Here is a 13,781-nt window from a genome sequence, read left to right on the forward strand (position 1 = left end):
CATACCACAGCACCTTCCTGCCAAAGGAAGTCCACTTTGTAGTTATTGATAAAAATAGTAGCATTTGACCAGCTGGTTGCCCTACAAATTTCTGCTGTGGTGAATGCATTAGCTCTTTCTGCCCACGAGGTTGCCAGGGATCAAGGAATGTGCCCTGAAGTCTTTTGGAACCAGAATCTCCAATGCCTTGTACACTTCCACAATGCATAGTCTAATCCACGTAGCAACAGACAACTTGCAAGCTCTGAGTCCTTGGCATTTCTGATGAAAGGATATAAACAAGACACCTGATCTCCTCATGGACTCTGTGTTGGAAGTAAATTTTCAGAGCCCTTCTGATAAATAAAGTGTGCCACCTCTGCTCAGTGGATGCTGTGGCACTGGACAGAATGAAGATACAGTAGAACCTCAGAGTTATGAACACCAGAGTTACAAACTGACCAGTCAACTACACACATTTGGAACTGGAAATACACAATCTGGTAGCAACAGAGACACCTCCCCCCCCCCCAAAAAAAGCAGCAGCAACAGCAAATACAGTACAGTACTGAGTTAAACATAAACTACTAAAAAAAAATGGAAAGCAGCATTTTAATTCTGCATAGTAAAGTCTCAAAGCTGTATTAAGTCAATGTTCAGTTGTAAACTTTTGAAAGAACAACTGTAATGTTCTGTTCAGAATTACGAACATTTCAGAGTTATGAACAACCTCCATTCCCGAGGTGTCTGTAACACTGAGGTTCTACTGTAGAGCCATCTCTTGGGAAGTGTGGAACAATGTGGAAAGAAAACTTCAGTTTCGGGATAAACGATTCAAAAGTTTTGAGCATCACCTTCACCTCATGAAACATGCAGTAAAGACTTTGTGTAGGGAACGCTGCCAGCTCCAATAGTCACGTGGCTGACATAACGGCCAGCAGATAACAAGTTTTGATAGACAAATAAAATGCTGACACTGACATCAGTAGTTTGGAGGGATGGTTTGTCAGGACTCTCAGTACAAGTCCTACTTGGGAAAAAGAGGTCCAATTGACTAATCAGACTGTCCTACAGAATCTGGCTACCTGGGGGTTCTCTGCCACAAAACCTGCAGATCCTGTGAACATCATACTACTAAGGGCGGACACCTGATTTACAGTGGTGCTAGGTTGGAGACCTTTGTCAAAGCCAAAACCAAGATAGCCAGAATTCCTGAATTTCTAGGGCTTGCTTCATGTTCCTGGCACCAGCCCCAAAACTTGGTCCAGAGAGAGGAGTATGTTTTCAAAGGAAATATTCTTTGAGGAGAAAGAAGTGTTCTGATGACACTGGAGGACAGATCCAATGATACTAGAGTTTCCCTTTCAATAGCCAGGCTGTTAGATGCCGCCAGTTCAGTTCCAGATGAAGCAGAGGACCTTGTGAGAGGATGTCCTACGTCTTTGGGACTATAGAGGTGGTCCCAATTTCAGCTCTATCAGGTCCGAAAACCAGGGTCTCCTCAGCCAAAGTGAGGTTACCAATATTACTGTCTCCTGTTCTCTCCTTATTTTCTGGACCATCTTCCCTAATAATGGGAAAGGTGGAAATACACAGACGAGGCCCTAAGGCCATCTGTGTGATAGGGCATTTGTCCCCATGGATCTGGGGTCCACTTTTCTATTGTGAAGTACTTTGGTCTCTTCATGTTAACAAGATTCACAAATAAATTGGTTGAGGATAGGCGGAATAATTAGATGATTAACTCGAACACTACGTGAGTCAGGCACCGCTCAAGAGATGTTCACCTTGCACCTTCTGGTTCAAGTCTTCCTTTATGTGAACTACCCTGAGGGAGAGGAGAGAATGCTCCACCCACTGCACATTTTCCATTGCTTCATCGTGCAGTGCTGGGTTTCTTCTTCCCCTCCTGAGTTGTTCAAATATGTGACTGTGCTAGTGTTGTCTGACTGAATCTGAGTATGGTTCCCATCTAGGCTGGACTGGAACCTTCATAGAGTCAGCTTGACCGCTCTCAGTTCTTGTTCTGCGGGTTCTTTTCTCCAGGTTTTAGATGCCTTGAGCTGTTTCGGACCCCAGGTGTGCTCCCCAGCTCTCCAGGCTGGCATCAGTTGTAATTATCAGGGGATCTGGAAGGCATATGGAGGTGCCCTTGCAGACATTGCCCTGGGCTGATCACCATTTGATCACCTGTGTCAGAATCCACACTTGATCGGTCATAGATTCCAAGTATCCCACACACACCTTTAAGATAAAGCCTTGAAGGCACCTGATGTGTGATTACCCCCATGGAATGATCCCCAAGCATGATACTAGGAGGCTTAGGAATTGAAAGCCCAGTGCAATACTGGGCCTCCTCCAAAACAAATGCGAGGAGATCTTGAATCTTCTGGTACCTCTCTAGAGATGAACATATCCTTGCTATCAAAGTGTCTGTGCCCACTGCCAACTGAGTTATTTGGGTGGACAGAATCAAGGAACTTTTCTTGATGCTGATAATAAAGCCATGCCTCTGCAGGAGATTCAAGCTCAATTATGTCAAGTATTAGAGGGCCCCCCTTGTATTGAATGATTCTAACTCTGTGTGTGTGCCTGTTTTGGAGGCATGTATACAGTCCACTATAATTTGACACTAAACCTCATAGATATTGTAGAGCACATATCTTGCTCTACGCCTGTGTTAGGACAATATCTCTAAAATAATCCAGACAGCGATTTCAAAAGCAAGTCTAAGGCACCTTCGAAGAAAGGAAGTAGGAAACTCCTCATCATATTAGAAATCCCAAATAATATAATAGTTATCAAAGTTATACTTCTTGCACAGGCACTTTCTCAAGAGATATTTTAATAGCCAAAGCATTTTGCACTTGAACTCTATTACAAACAAAAGTCAGATTTAGTGACCCAAGAGCATAATATTGGTCATTTTTTCCTCCTGTTTAACTTTCAAATAGTTATAGAAAAAATGTGAACTATTTAAACCTGTGGTTATGCAGTGTTCCAGTGACTACTTGCATTACACAAAACATTACCACCATGACTTCCACTGAAGTCTGTCAGTTCTCGACTGTTTCAGGTACAAATGAAATATGGTCCAGGAATAATTTAAAAACAAACATATTCACATAACGTCTTAAAAACAAAATAAAGCAAAAATATAGAATGGGAATATGTATTAAGGACATCATAATACATCAGATTTGCGCACAGTAAGGAACAAAGCAAAGTTAAGTACTACTAGATAGTAATTTATTATATTATTTGTACTGCAGTAGAGCTTACAGCTAATTTAAGGATGCAATTTTTCTTTTAAAAAAATTTCTCCCATGGCCCATTATCAACATAGATGTGGCTCCAGTAAAATTACTGATTTTTTTTCTTCAAAAAGTAATTGCCAATAATGTTTAATGATCTAATGTCTTCCCCATAAAAGTAAAAGAAGCATGATAAAATGCAACAATACAGATGCATATAATTGGCTTTTGGAAGCCCAGGCTATGATGCTGATGGTAGTCATGGTGAGAGGGTGACAAATTTGGTGTCCACTCTTGCAAAAGTCTCTGCTTGAAATTTTACTCATGTGAATAGGGTGCTCGGATGTTTAAAGTTACCCACTGGTGTAAGTGTTTGTGGATCAGGTCATAGATTGCCGCAGAAGCAGGACTATCCAGGAAATATTTTTAAAAAATATAAACCAGCTAAAATTCTTAGCTCAAACACTTAGGAGCTGCTTTTTTACTCTGAAATAACAGTTTATTACAGGCAGCACAGCTAGAGGGGCCAACAGTTCAGGTGGCCCAACACTTCCCATTATAAGACCCTGCTTTCAGTTGGTTATGGCTTTGTCAAATGTAAACTGCCTGGGCTGAAGTCTTCCATGATGGGTGTCTGCCCCAAGATGATTTTTTTTTTAAATAAAGTTTCTGAGACTCGAACAAGGGCATCAGAAGAGGAGACTGGAACTGGGATGAGAAACCGAGGGGGATTTGGGATGAGGAGCTTAGGGGAGAGAGATGGGACAGGCTGGGTAGAAGCATTCAGACTTGGGGGAAAACAGGGCAGAACAGTCTATACCCACTAAAGCACAATCCCCTCTGGAGCCTGGGATGGACCTCAGGCTTCCAGAATCTCACCATTCCTCTGCTGTCTGCAAATATCTTTGAAACCCTCTGGCAAAGTGTACGCCTCATTCCCCTCTAAGGCTGGTTCACACAGAGGATGACAACCTAAGTAATACTGCTATCAGTTACTCCATTAGTTCAAGTGGCAGAGGGCTGTGTAGTGGATAATGAACCATACGGGTGCCAATATGATACCGTACAATGGAATTTTTTTTTTTCAGTTTCAACCTTAAATCGGTCGCCTGGTGAGTCTGCATTATGATACAGACTTTAATTACATGATTACATACTATTTTTTCCACATGACCCATGCGTCTTCAGTTTGTGTCTTGGATAAATGTATCCCTATACTGTATATGCAGAAGAGAACTTACTCATTTTGTAGTTTTTCTGTCAGTGTCATTGTAGTTTTAAAGTTCAGCAGAAGGGGGCGCAGCAGCCAGCTGTCTTTCATAAGCTACTGCCAGACAGGAACCACTAGAGGTCAGTGTATCACCAGGCTTTTATCTCAATCACTGGATAAATTTGCCTGAAAGACATGGAACTAAGGAAGTTTCATTCTTTAGACTGCAAATTACTAGTGCTACTTAAGAGTCACTTCGCTGTTTGCAATAACCACCTTAGGAGAGATCCTATTTTTCATAAAATGGGACATATGCGGTTGACAGAGTAATGCATCAAATAGTTATTACTTTCTTCTGTTAAGAAGGTGGAGGACCAAAGTGCAGGAGTATTATTCTTGTACTTTGTATCACGGGATGGTTTTAAATTTTGGCAGCTCTGACATTTGTTATTGGTAGGAAATATGCAGCCCGACTATTAATCTGAAAAACGGGGTCACATTACAGAGTATTGAAAAGTACTCAATGAAGAGCTGCCATAACAGCCTTTAAATTTCACGGGGAAATATCCTTGGATGTAGCACGTGAAATTTCAGGGGGAAATTTTTTTTTCTGTGGGATGGAAAAAGGAGGCTCTTGGTGGGAAGCTGGTTTCTCATTTAAAATATAGAGGCAGATGCATCCCTCCATAACTGAGTTTCATTGGTTGTATCTGTGAAAGTTCTAACCTACTTAAGTAAATTTGATAGGGATTTAAAAAAGATACAGACCTCTGTGTTCAATACTTTTATGATAAAGCTTTCTAAATCTATTACCTTAGTAACTTATCCATTTTTCCATATGCAAACTGATTGAAAACATTCTGTATTGTCTATTAAAACTTAACCTTAACATCTGCCAATCAGTTTAAACATATTTGCTAACTTCATAACTTGGTACTTACGGCAGGGTTGTGTTCAGGAGATTCCACAGCTAGAAAAGTAAGGGTGTTATAGGTCAGGACTAAACTGCAATTACTCCATCAGATGAAGAAGAAGCAGATAGCTGCATTATGGCTTTGTCTAGGGCTATTAACACACTTTTTCATAAGCATTAAAAACTGAAATAAGAAGGGTTTTTCTCCTTTAGTAAACAAAAGGAGGCAATGGAATTTGCTTTGGGCAATATTATTAACACATATCTTGAGAATGCAAGTCTGGATATATTTGTTCAATTTTGGGCAACTGAAGCGACGCAGAGATGTTTGTAAAAGAAATATAATAGAACATGTCAAATTCCAAGCATTTTTGTACGTGTGTTTCTGATAACTACACTAAAACTATAACTACATTAACATTTTTTTGGACATCATTTGTCAAAAACCAAATTGTGATTAGCTGAACCATTTTAATGTCATACTCAGGCTTAAATTCTACCTGAACTCACATTTATGTTACCCACAGCCTTAGAAGAAGATAGGCTCATGTACACATGATAAACATGCCAAAATGTGATCTGATTTACATCAACTCCATTGACTTCACCTGGGTAATCAGAGATAAGGGATGGACACAATATATGTATATAAGCTATCTGGGAAAAAAGTAATAAAAACTACCACTCGGTATAGCACTATGTACTTTGGGAGTATGAAAAACAATCAGAAATGTGTGTTCATGCCCCACTGCCCTGATCCTACACCAACAAAGTCAATGGGAGTTTTGCTATTATATCACCAACATTATTGTGTGGACTGTATTGAGCTCATGCAGGGTTTTTGAACGCCCCTGATGTGTGGTAGATGTAGGGCCAGATCCTGTGCTTTTTGACATCAATGCTGATTTACTATCTCTCTCTCTATAAGCTAAGCCATCTTTTAAAAAAGTATTATATAAAAAAACTAATGCAGAGCATCTTAAAGCAAAGCGTGAAAGATAGCTGCACTCAGCCATTTTCTTGAAAGGATAAAAAGCTCTAAAGATCTATTTAAAGCAGCAGGTACAGTATTGATTAAGAGTGAGCAACTTAACTGCTGGTTGGGGCCAAAGGAAGGAAAGAGTTGGCTGTAAAGACTGAGGTGCTATAGTTATACTTGCGGAGCACACAACCTCCATGGCAAGTTTTAGAAAAAAAATGAAGTTTAAAGAGCCATCCCACTGGCATGAACCAGGACCATGTAATCCAGGAATAGTGATTTATGCTGAAATACTTAGCTTTGGAAAATAAGGGTAAATGGTAAAAAATAAAAGCAGTGCTGCAAATCATTTCTATGATGGAACCTTCTGCAATTATTTAGCTGACAAAATACCTTTTAATGAACAATAGCCTTTTTATCGTGCAGTAAACTATATAATATGTGGTATTATTAAAGATGAAAAATCATTTATTTTTAATCAGTGCACACTGCCTGTTAGAGTCTTGACTTGTGGCAGCAAACATCCCGTTTTCATGTAACTACTTGGAAGGGCAAAAGGGAACAGAAAAAATATGCTATACAAAGTAATTGGATCACAATAAAATGTGCTTCCAAGTGTGTTTTGCTGTCTCATTAGCTTTAAGCAAACCTCCCCTTCTAGAGTAACATCATATTTAAGAGAATTACTCTTCACTAACTGAACTCACACTTTAAAAAAAAGAAACAGCCCTTAGGGTACCTTCCTTTGGGATCAATTCCAGCCCCCTTTAAAAATGTAAAACTAATTTTAACTCACTGAAGGAAACCATTTAGTTTATCACTCCTCTTCCAAGATTTTTTCCTATTCAGACTAGGATCCAAGCAGAACAGAAGTCAAATGTCCACTGAGAAAAAGAGGAAAACAGTGAATACCATGTATTTTGCTGGAAAGAAAATAACATATTTAATGTACATCTGTAGAACTCAAAGCTGTCACATGGAAAAATAGCAGAACAAAAGGTCAGGATCTTAATTAACTCTAGAAAAGGATGGCTTTTAATATGATGCTACTTACTGCAGTCCAGAGGAGGCTCCGTTAAAGTATTTGGGTATTTGCCATACTTATACGGACGAAGCATTCGGTTGGACCAATTTCTAGGTTAAGAACAGCCCTAGTTACTTGTGACAGGGTTATATAAAGCCTAAGCTGCCCTGAAACTAGGAAAAATAGATAAATCAGAGGTGACGTTGGGCCAAAGGCAGATTCAAAAGTGTGCATAAGTCAGTGAAATTAAATAACTTTTTCCTAGTTTTTTTTTAAAGATCAGCTCGTCTCTTATGAAATATTTTGAAAAGGATTCAATTTGGCTACAATTCTGGTTTTATATTATATGTTGTACTTTACATGTTTATCTTTGTTTAATAACTAACAACTTTTGAACACGAAAACACAATCATGGGATCAGATTAATCACAGGACAGTATGTGTTTTAACATTTATTAATAAACTAAATCCTTATTTCTTATTTATTTGCAGCTGAATTTTAAGGAATCTTGTCTTTTTATGAATTTGGTAATTAGAACTGTGTGTTAAATATAAGAAATGTAAACAACAAATAAAAATGACAAATTCTGAAAGAAAAAAACATTTGCATCCCATTCATGGGTCTGGAAATTGGCTGAAGCATTCACTTGCTCCTTCTGCATAATCCCCACCTGAGAGAAGGCCAAATCCCTTCTCCTCCTTTAGAGCAGAGCCACTGAAGCTACTGAAAGTACTTGCCTGAGAAAAACAAGAGGGATTTAGCCTATAATGATCTGTTTGCAACATCAATATTTCCCATAGTAATTCATTCAGATGTCCCAAACAGAGGATATTAACTCCAGGTGGAAAGCAGGCAGCTGCAACACATGAACTGTTAATGATGAAAATGTTTTCCTGCAAATGTCCTTCATAAAATGAAAAGGAAGAAAAATACAGAAAATTATACAGAAACTCAAATGATTTCTTAATACTATAGAATGCTTTTCAAAGTTTTTCCACAAGGCATCTGCTGCCCTGTAAGGATGAATATCTTAGTAACCTTGTCTATATGATGAATGTATTTATTTTACTAAATATAAAGTCTTGCTTACTTCAAGATGTCCACCATATGTGATCATAATTAAGAGTCTCAGATGCTGTATGTTGTATGTTAACAAAACCTCCACTAAAGTACAGTGAAGATTTGGGTGCTCAAGGATGCAGGAATAGACTCCCAGTGAAATGATAAAATGGGAATATTGACAACTGATTTCATTCTGCCCTGCTATTGGCTTGATTCTATGTAGAGGCAATTCCCTCAGCAACTCTCACTGATTTCAACAAGAGTTGAAGGCACTCAGCATCTCTCAAAAATGAGTGGTGTTTCTGCAGGCTCTGATTTGGCCAGGTACATAAGCACATTACACATTATTTGCAGTTAGGCATCTCATTGACTTCACTGGAACTATACATATTCATAAAGCTAGACACATGCTTACAGTACCTTGCTGAATCAGAGCCTATATTTTTAAATACTTTTGAGTTTTGTTGCTATTTTTCATTTCAAAATGGAACAAGACAGATGATTTCTAAGTGGCTCAATACCCTTCTTAATGTTCATTTCTAAATATTCCTAGCTATTTTGCTGAACCAAATAATACACTACAGTAGCTATTTACAGCTTTGCACCATATCAGACTGTAAGTGGTACCATGTAGATTGAAGCATCGGATACAATTATTTAGCAAAAATTATTAAAATGCCTGAATCAAACTTTTCACATACAAAAATATATTTTTATTACAACACTGAACAGTTAAGGCCACAACACTTCAGTTACATTCTATTAAGCTCATCAGTTTCAATTACTAAAATTATCAAAAGAAATAAATACCAAAACCATGGTCTTCAAGTCCAAAACCAAGGCAAACAACTTAATTATTTTTTTAAAATCTGTCATCAGTAATAAGAAGTCATAATTGTTTTCAAGTATAAATTGCAACATGTGCTTGCAGCCTGTCAAATATATATTCTGACAGCATTACAGTATTACACAAGTAGAAGACTTGGTCTTTCTGCCCTGGTTAGTTGTGGTTTCCTTACGATTCTCCCTCGTGTGATTTTGGTTTTCGTCTTTCCTGTCATCGCCAGATAAACCTGCTTCCTTTCCTTTATCTTTTTCACTTTGGAGTGGCTTTTCAGATTTACCTTCATTGGTGTTATGTACATTTTTCTGACTTGTCAACGACTTTCGCTTAAACAGAGAAAACTAAAATAAAAGACGATATATTAACCCCCCCAGACAATTAATAGTGATTTTCAAGATGTACAAAAAAGCCTGCACACAAGTTAAAAGTTGCACTCTCAAATGATCTTAGGCCACACAGTTACATTTGGTAAAATAAATAATAAAAAACACACCATAAAGTGACACTGAGCTTATACTGATGAATAACACAAGTTTGTTTACACAGACCAAACTCAGCAAATTGCAAGAAGTAAACAAATAGCATAAATGATGAAAAATAAATTAAATTTGTAATATTTTTTCAGTTTTAAGAATTAGGGCTCAAAAAATTAATCACGATAAAAAAAAATTGCTATCAGAGTTTTAATCGCCCTGTAAAAAAATTGAAATTTATTAAATATTTTTGGATGTTTTTCTACATTTTCAAATATATTGATTTCAATTACAACACAGAATACAAAGTATACAGTGCTCACTTTATATTATTATTTTTTTCAATTCACTTCATAGAAGTACTGTAGTGCAATCTCTTTATGGTGAAAGTGCAACGTATAAATATAGATTTTTTTTGTTACATAACTGCACTCAAGAACAAAAAACAATGTAAAACTTTAGATCCTACATGCCCACTCAGTCCTACTTCTTGTTCAATCAATTGCTAAGACAAACAAGTTTATTTACCTTTACAGGAGATAATGCTTCCTGCTTCCTATTTACAATGTCACCTGAAAGTGAGAACAGGCGTTCACATGGAACTATTGTAGCAGGCATTACAAGATATTTATGCGCCAGATACGCTAAACATTCATATGCCCCTTCACACTTCAGCCACCATTCCAGAGGACATGCTTCCAGGCTGACGATGCTCATTAAAAAAATAATGCCTTAATTAAATTTGTGACTGAACTCCTTGAGGGAGAACTGTATGTCTCCTGCTCTGTTTTATCTGCATTCTGCCATATATTTCATGTTATAGCAGTCTCAGAACATGACCCAGCAGACGCTGTTCGTTTTAAGAACACTGTCATTGCAGATTTGATAACATGCAAAGAAGGTACCAATGTGAAATTTCTAAAGATAGCTACAGCACTCGACCCAAGGCTTAAGAATCTGAGAGGAATGAGGTGTGGAGCATGCTTTCAGAAGTCTTAAAAGAGCAACGCTCAAATACCAAAACTACAGAACCTAAACCATCAAAAAAGAAAAGCAACCTTCTGCTGGTGGTGTCTGACTCAGATGATGAAAATGAACATGTGTTGGTCCGCATTGCTTTGGATCATTATTGAGCATAACCCATCATCAGCATGGATGCAAGTCCTCTGGAATGGTGGTTGAAGCACGAGGGACATATGAATCTTTAGCGCATCTGGCATGTAAATATCTTGCAACACCAGCTACAACACTGCCATGTGAATGCCTGTCCTCACTTTCAGGTGACATTGTAAACAAGGAGCATTATCTCCTGCAAATGTAAACAAACTTGTTTGTCTGAGCGAGTGGTTGAACAAGAAGTAGGACTGAGTGGACTCGTAGGCTCTAAAGTTTTACATTGTGTTATTTTTGAATCCAGTTATTTTTTGTACATAATTCTATACTTGTAAGTTCAACTTTTGTGATAAAGAGATTGCACTACAGTACTTGTATTAGGTGAACTGAAAAATACTATTTCTTTTCTTTTTACAGTGCAAATATTGGTAATAAAAATAAATATAAAGTGAGCACTGTACACTTTGCATTCTGTGTTGTAATTGAAATCAATATATTTGAAATTGTGGAAAACATCCAAAAATATTTAAATAAATGGTATTCTATTATTAACAGTGTGATTAATTGTGATTAATTTTTTTAATCACTTGACAGCCCTATTAAGAATTTAAAACCAGATCCTGCAAACATATGTCATGAACAAAGGCAAACCATTTAGTTATATACTTAATTTTAAGTATGTGTGTAGTCCCAATGAAGTAAATGACAACAGACTTTGAAGTTAATGGGACTACTCATGTGCTTAATTTTAAGTGTGTATTTAAATGCTTTGCTGGATTGGGGACAGAGTGCTCAGTAACTTGAATGACTGAGCATTTGAATTCCAGCCCTACAAGGCTCCATGTAAAGTGGTCCCGTCTGTAAAGAACTCTATGGATATCCACTCCGTATGTTTTCATCTCAGTAAAACTCAAAGTGGTGAATTATTTCCTTCTTGAGGTACATTGTATAAGATCAGATAAGAATTATGGACCTTTCACTGAAGTCATCAGAAAGACTTCCAATGACTTTAACAGGAGTTGAATCAGATCCTAAATCTGTGATAGTCCCCGCAAACTCTCAAAAAGATTAGCTCTTAATTATGCAAAGAACAGTCTCATTCCTGTCAATACGAGTAATCATGTAAGTACGAGTTTGCAGGATCAGGCTTGTCATTTGCACTTTTAAGAAAAAATTTAATCTAAAAATCCTAGACAGATTCTCTAATTTATTCATTGTCAGTCATACAAGAAAACAATCCTGTAGCTGATTTAAACTAGCTGTTGAAATTGATGAAACAACACAACAACGTTTATTCAAAAAACTTTTTAACAGAATGCTTCTTTATACCTGCTTTTTAGGATGTGATTTCTGGGTTATAATATTATCTTGTTTTCTACAGTCTTCTAATTTGGAGAAGATTTTTGAACATGGGGGATAAAATCCTGGCTCCATTTAAGTCAATGGGTGTTTGTCCATCATTTGAGTTCAGTGAGGTCAGGATTTCACCTGGTTGTTTCCATAGCAACAGGTATTGTATGTCAAATGTGCTGGCTACTTCTTCTCAGACTTCTTTACATTTCCAACACTTCAAACAGGACACAGGCTTTTGAAATGGGGGACAGTATTCTCTCTGCACCCTCCAAACCACGTTTGTCTTCCTTCTTTGGTCTCTTAGCTCTTTTCCCTTTACTCGTCCTTTCCCCTACAGATTGTGTCTACATAGCCCATGGCAGTCAGAGTCCCAGCCTGGGGTCCAGACACTCCGACTTATGCTACTGCACTAAAAACAACTGTGTAGACAGCCCTTTGAAGTTATGTCTTGGGTTGGAGCATGGGCCCCTCCCTAGGCTTCAGCGCTCAAGATCCAGCCTAAGCCGCAACTTCAAGCACAACCTACACAGCTATTTTTAGTGCAGTAGCATGAGCCCTGCAAGTCCGAATCTATTGAACCCGGGTTGGGGGGCTCACATGTAGACGTACCCAGAAGCTCTTCACCAGTCGTATTGTGCTGAACCCCGACCTCCACCCTGAGTATTCCTCACATGCCATCAGGTCCACTCTTCCTCTGATTAGCCTCTGGTTCACTCCTTGCTCTACTAAAAATATGGTCACAGTAGGGAATAACTAGAGGAAGAGGGAAAACCTGGTGTGAAAGCAGCATAAACCACTGCCACACTATGGGACATATAGAAACATGACAAGATGGTATGACACAAAAAGGGAACTATCTAAACAAGTGAGATGTACAGGAAATGCAGGACACTTAAGAGATAAGCCTGACATCAGTAGTCCAAGTTTGGATATTTCCCCTGTCTCAACCTCTTGCCTTGCTTCCATTATGGTGCCGTGGCTCATAATGCTTTCACATGATGTCCTATCCTCTCTATCTGCATATTGGAGTCAATGGAATCACTCATGCAATAAGTTACTGTTGAATGTGAGTAAGGTTCTCAGGCCCTCTGCAATTCCAAGAATGATCCACAATAATGGATACTCTTCAACAGTAGCCGGCACATACAAAGGGATGTTCACTGGGACTTCTCAGTCAGTTATGAAGATGGGGCTCACTTGTGTGGACAAGGATCAAAAATTTCAGTAACTGCTCACCACTATTATTCTTATTAGTCATATTACACAGAACTGAAAACTCAGGTGGTTTACCTTTTTAGTCCTTCCAAGTATTCCTCCAGATATTCTATCATCACCACTTTCCAAAATTGCCCCTGAAGAACTGTTCTCAGGATGAGTGTCGGGGGTATTTTCTCTCTCTAAAATAACACAAGACATATTAAACTTTTTTTCACCACTGCAAAGAGAGATCTGTGCTTTTAATTATTTTTAACACTCAGACACACAAATTAGTTCTGCATCTAAAATAGAACAGACAGAATAAAATATTCAGTTCAACTTGATGCCCAGCCAAACCTGAACAATTCTGTTTTTATTT

At 38.1% G+C, this 13,781-nt stretch overlaps 1 protein-coding gene across 5 annotated transcripts in view; it reads right to left on the minus strand.

Annotated features, from left to right (window-relative positions):
• Positions 1–2,857: 2,857 nt before the first annotated feature.
• The window catches only part of LOC115657732 (X-linked retinitis pigmentosa GTPase regulator-like), a 126,351-nt gene continuing 115,427 nt past the window's right edge, over positions 2,858–13,781 (minus strand). For all 5 annotated transcript variants that reach the window (XM_030575870.1, XM_030575878.1, XM_030575888.1 and 2 more), the window contains 2 exons: positions 13,496–13,602; positions 2,858–9,607 (listed from right to left, as the gene is read on the minus strand). In XM_030575870.1, the coding sequence (XP_030431730.1) occupies positions 9,380–9,607; positions 13,496–13,602 (335 nt within the window). In that variant the 3' untranslated portion in view covers positions 2,858–9,379. The remainder of the gene's footprint in view (positions 9,608–13,495; positions 13,603–13,781) is intronic.

The sequence above is a fragment of the Gopherus evgoodei genome, chromosome 1 (genome assembly GCF_007399415.2).
Source record: "Gopherus evgoodei ecotype Sinaloan lineage chromosome 1, rGopEvg1_v1.p, whole genome shotgun sequence".
Lineage (NCBI taxonomy): Eukaryota > Metazoa > Chordata > Testudines > Testudinidae > Gopherus > Gopherus evgoodei.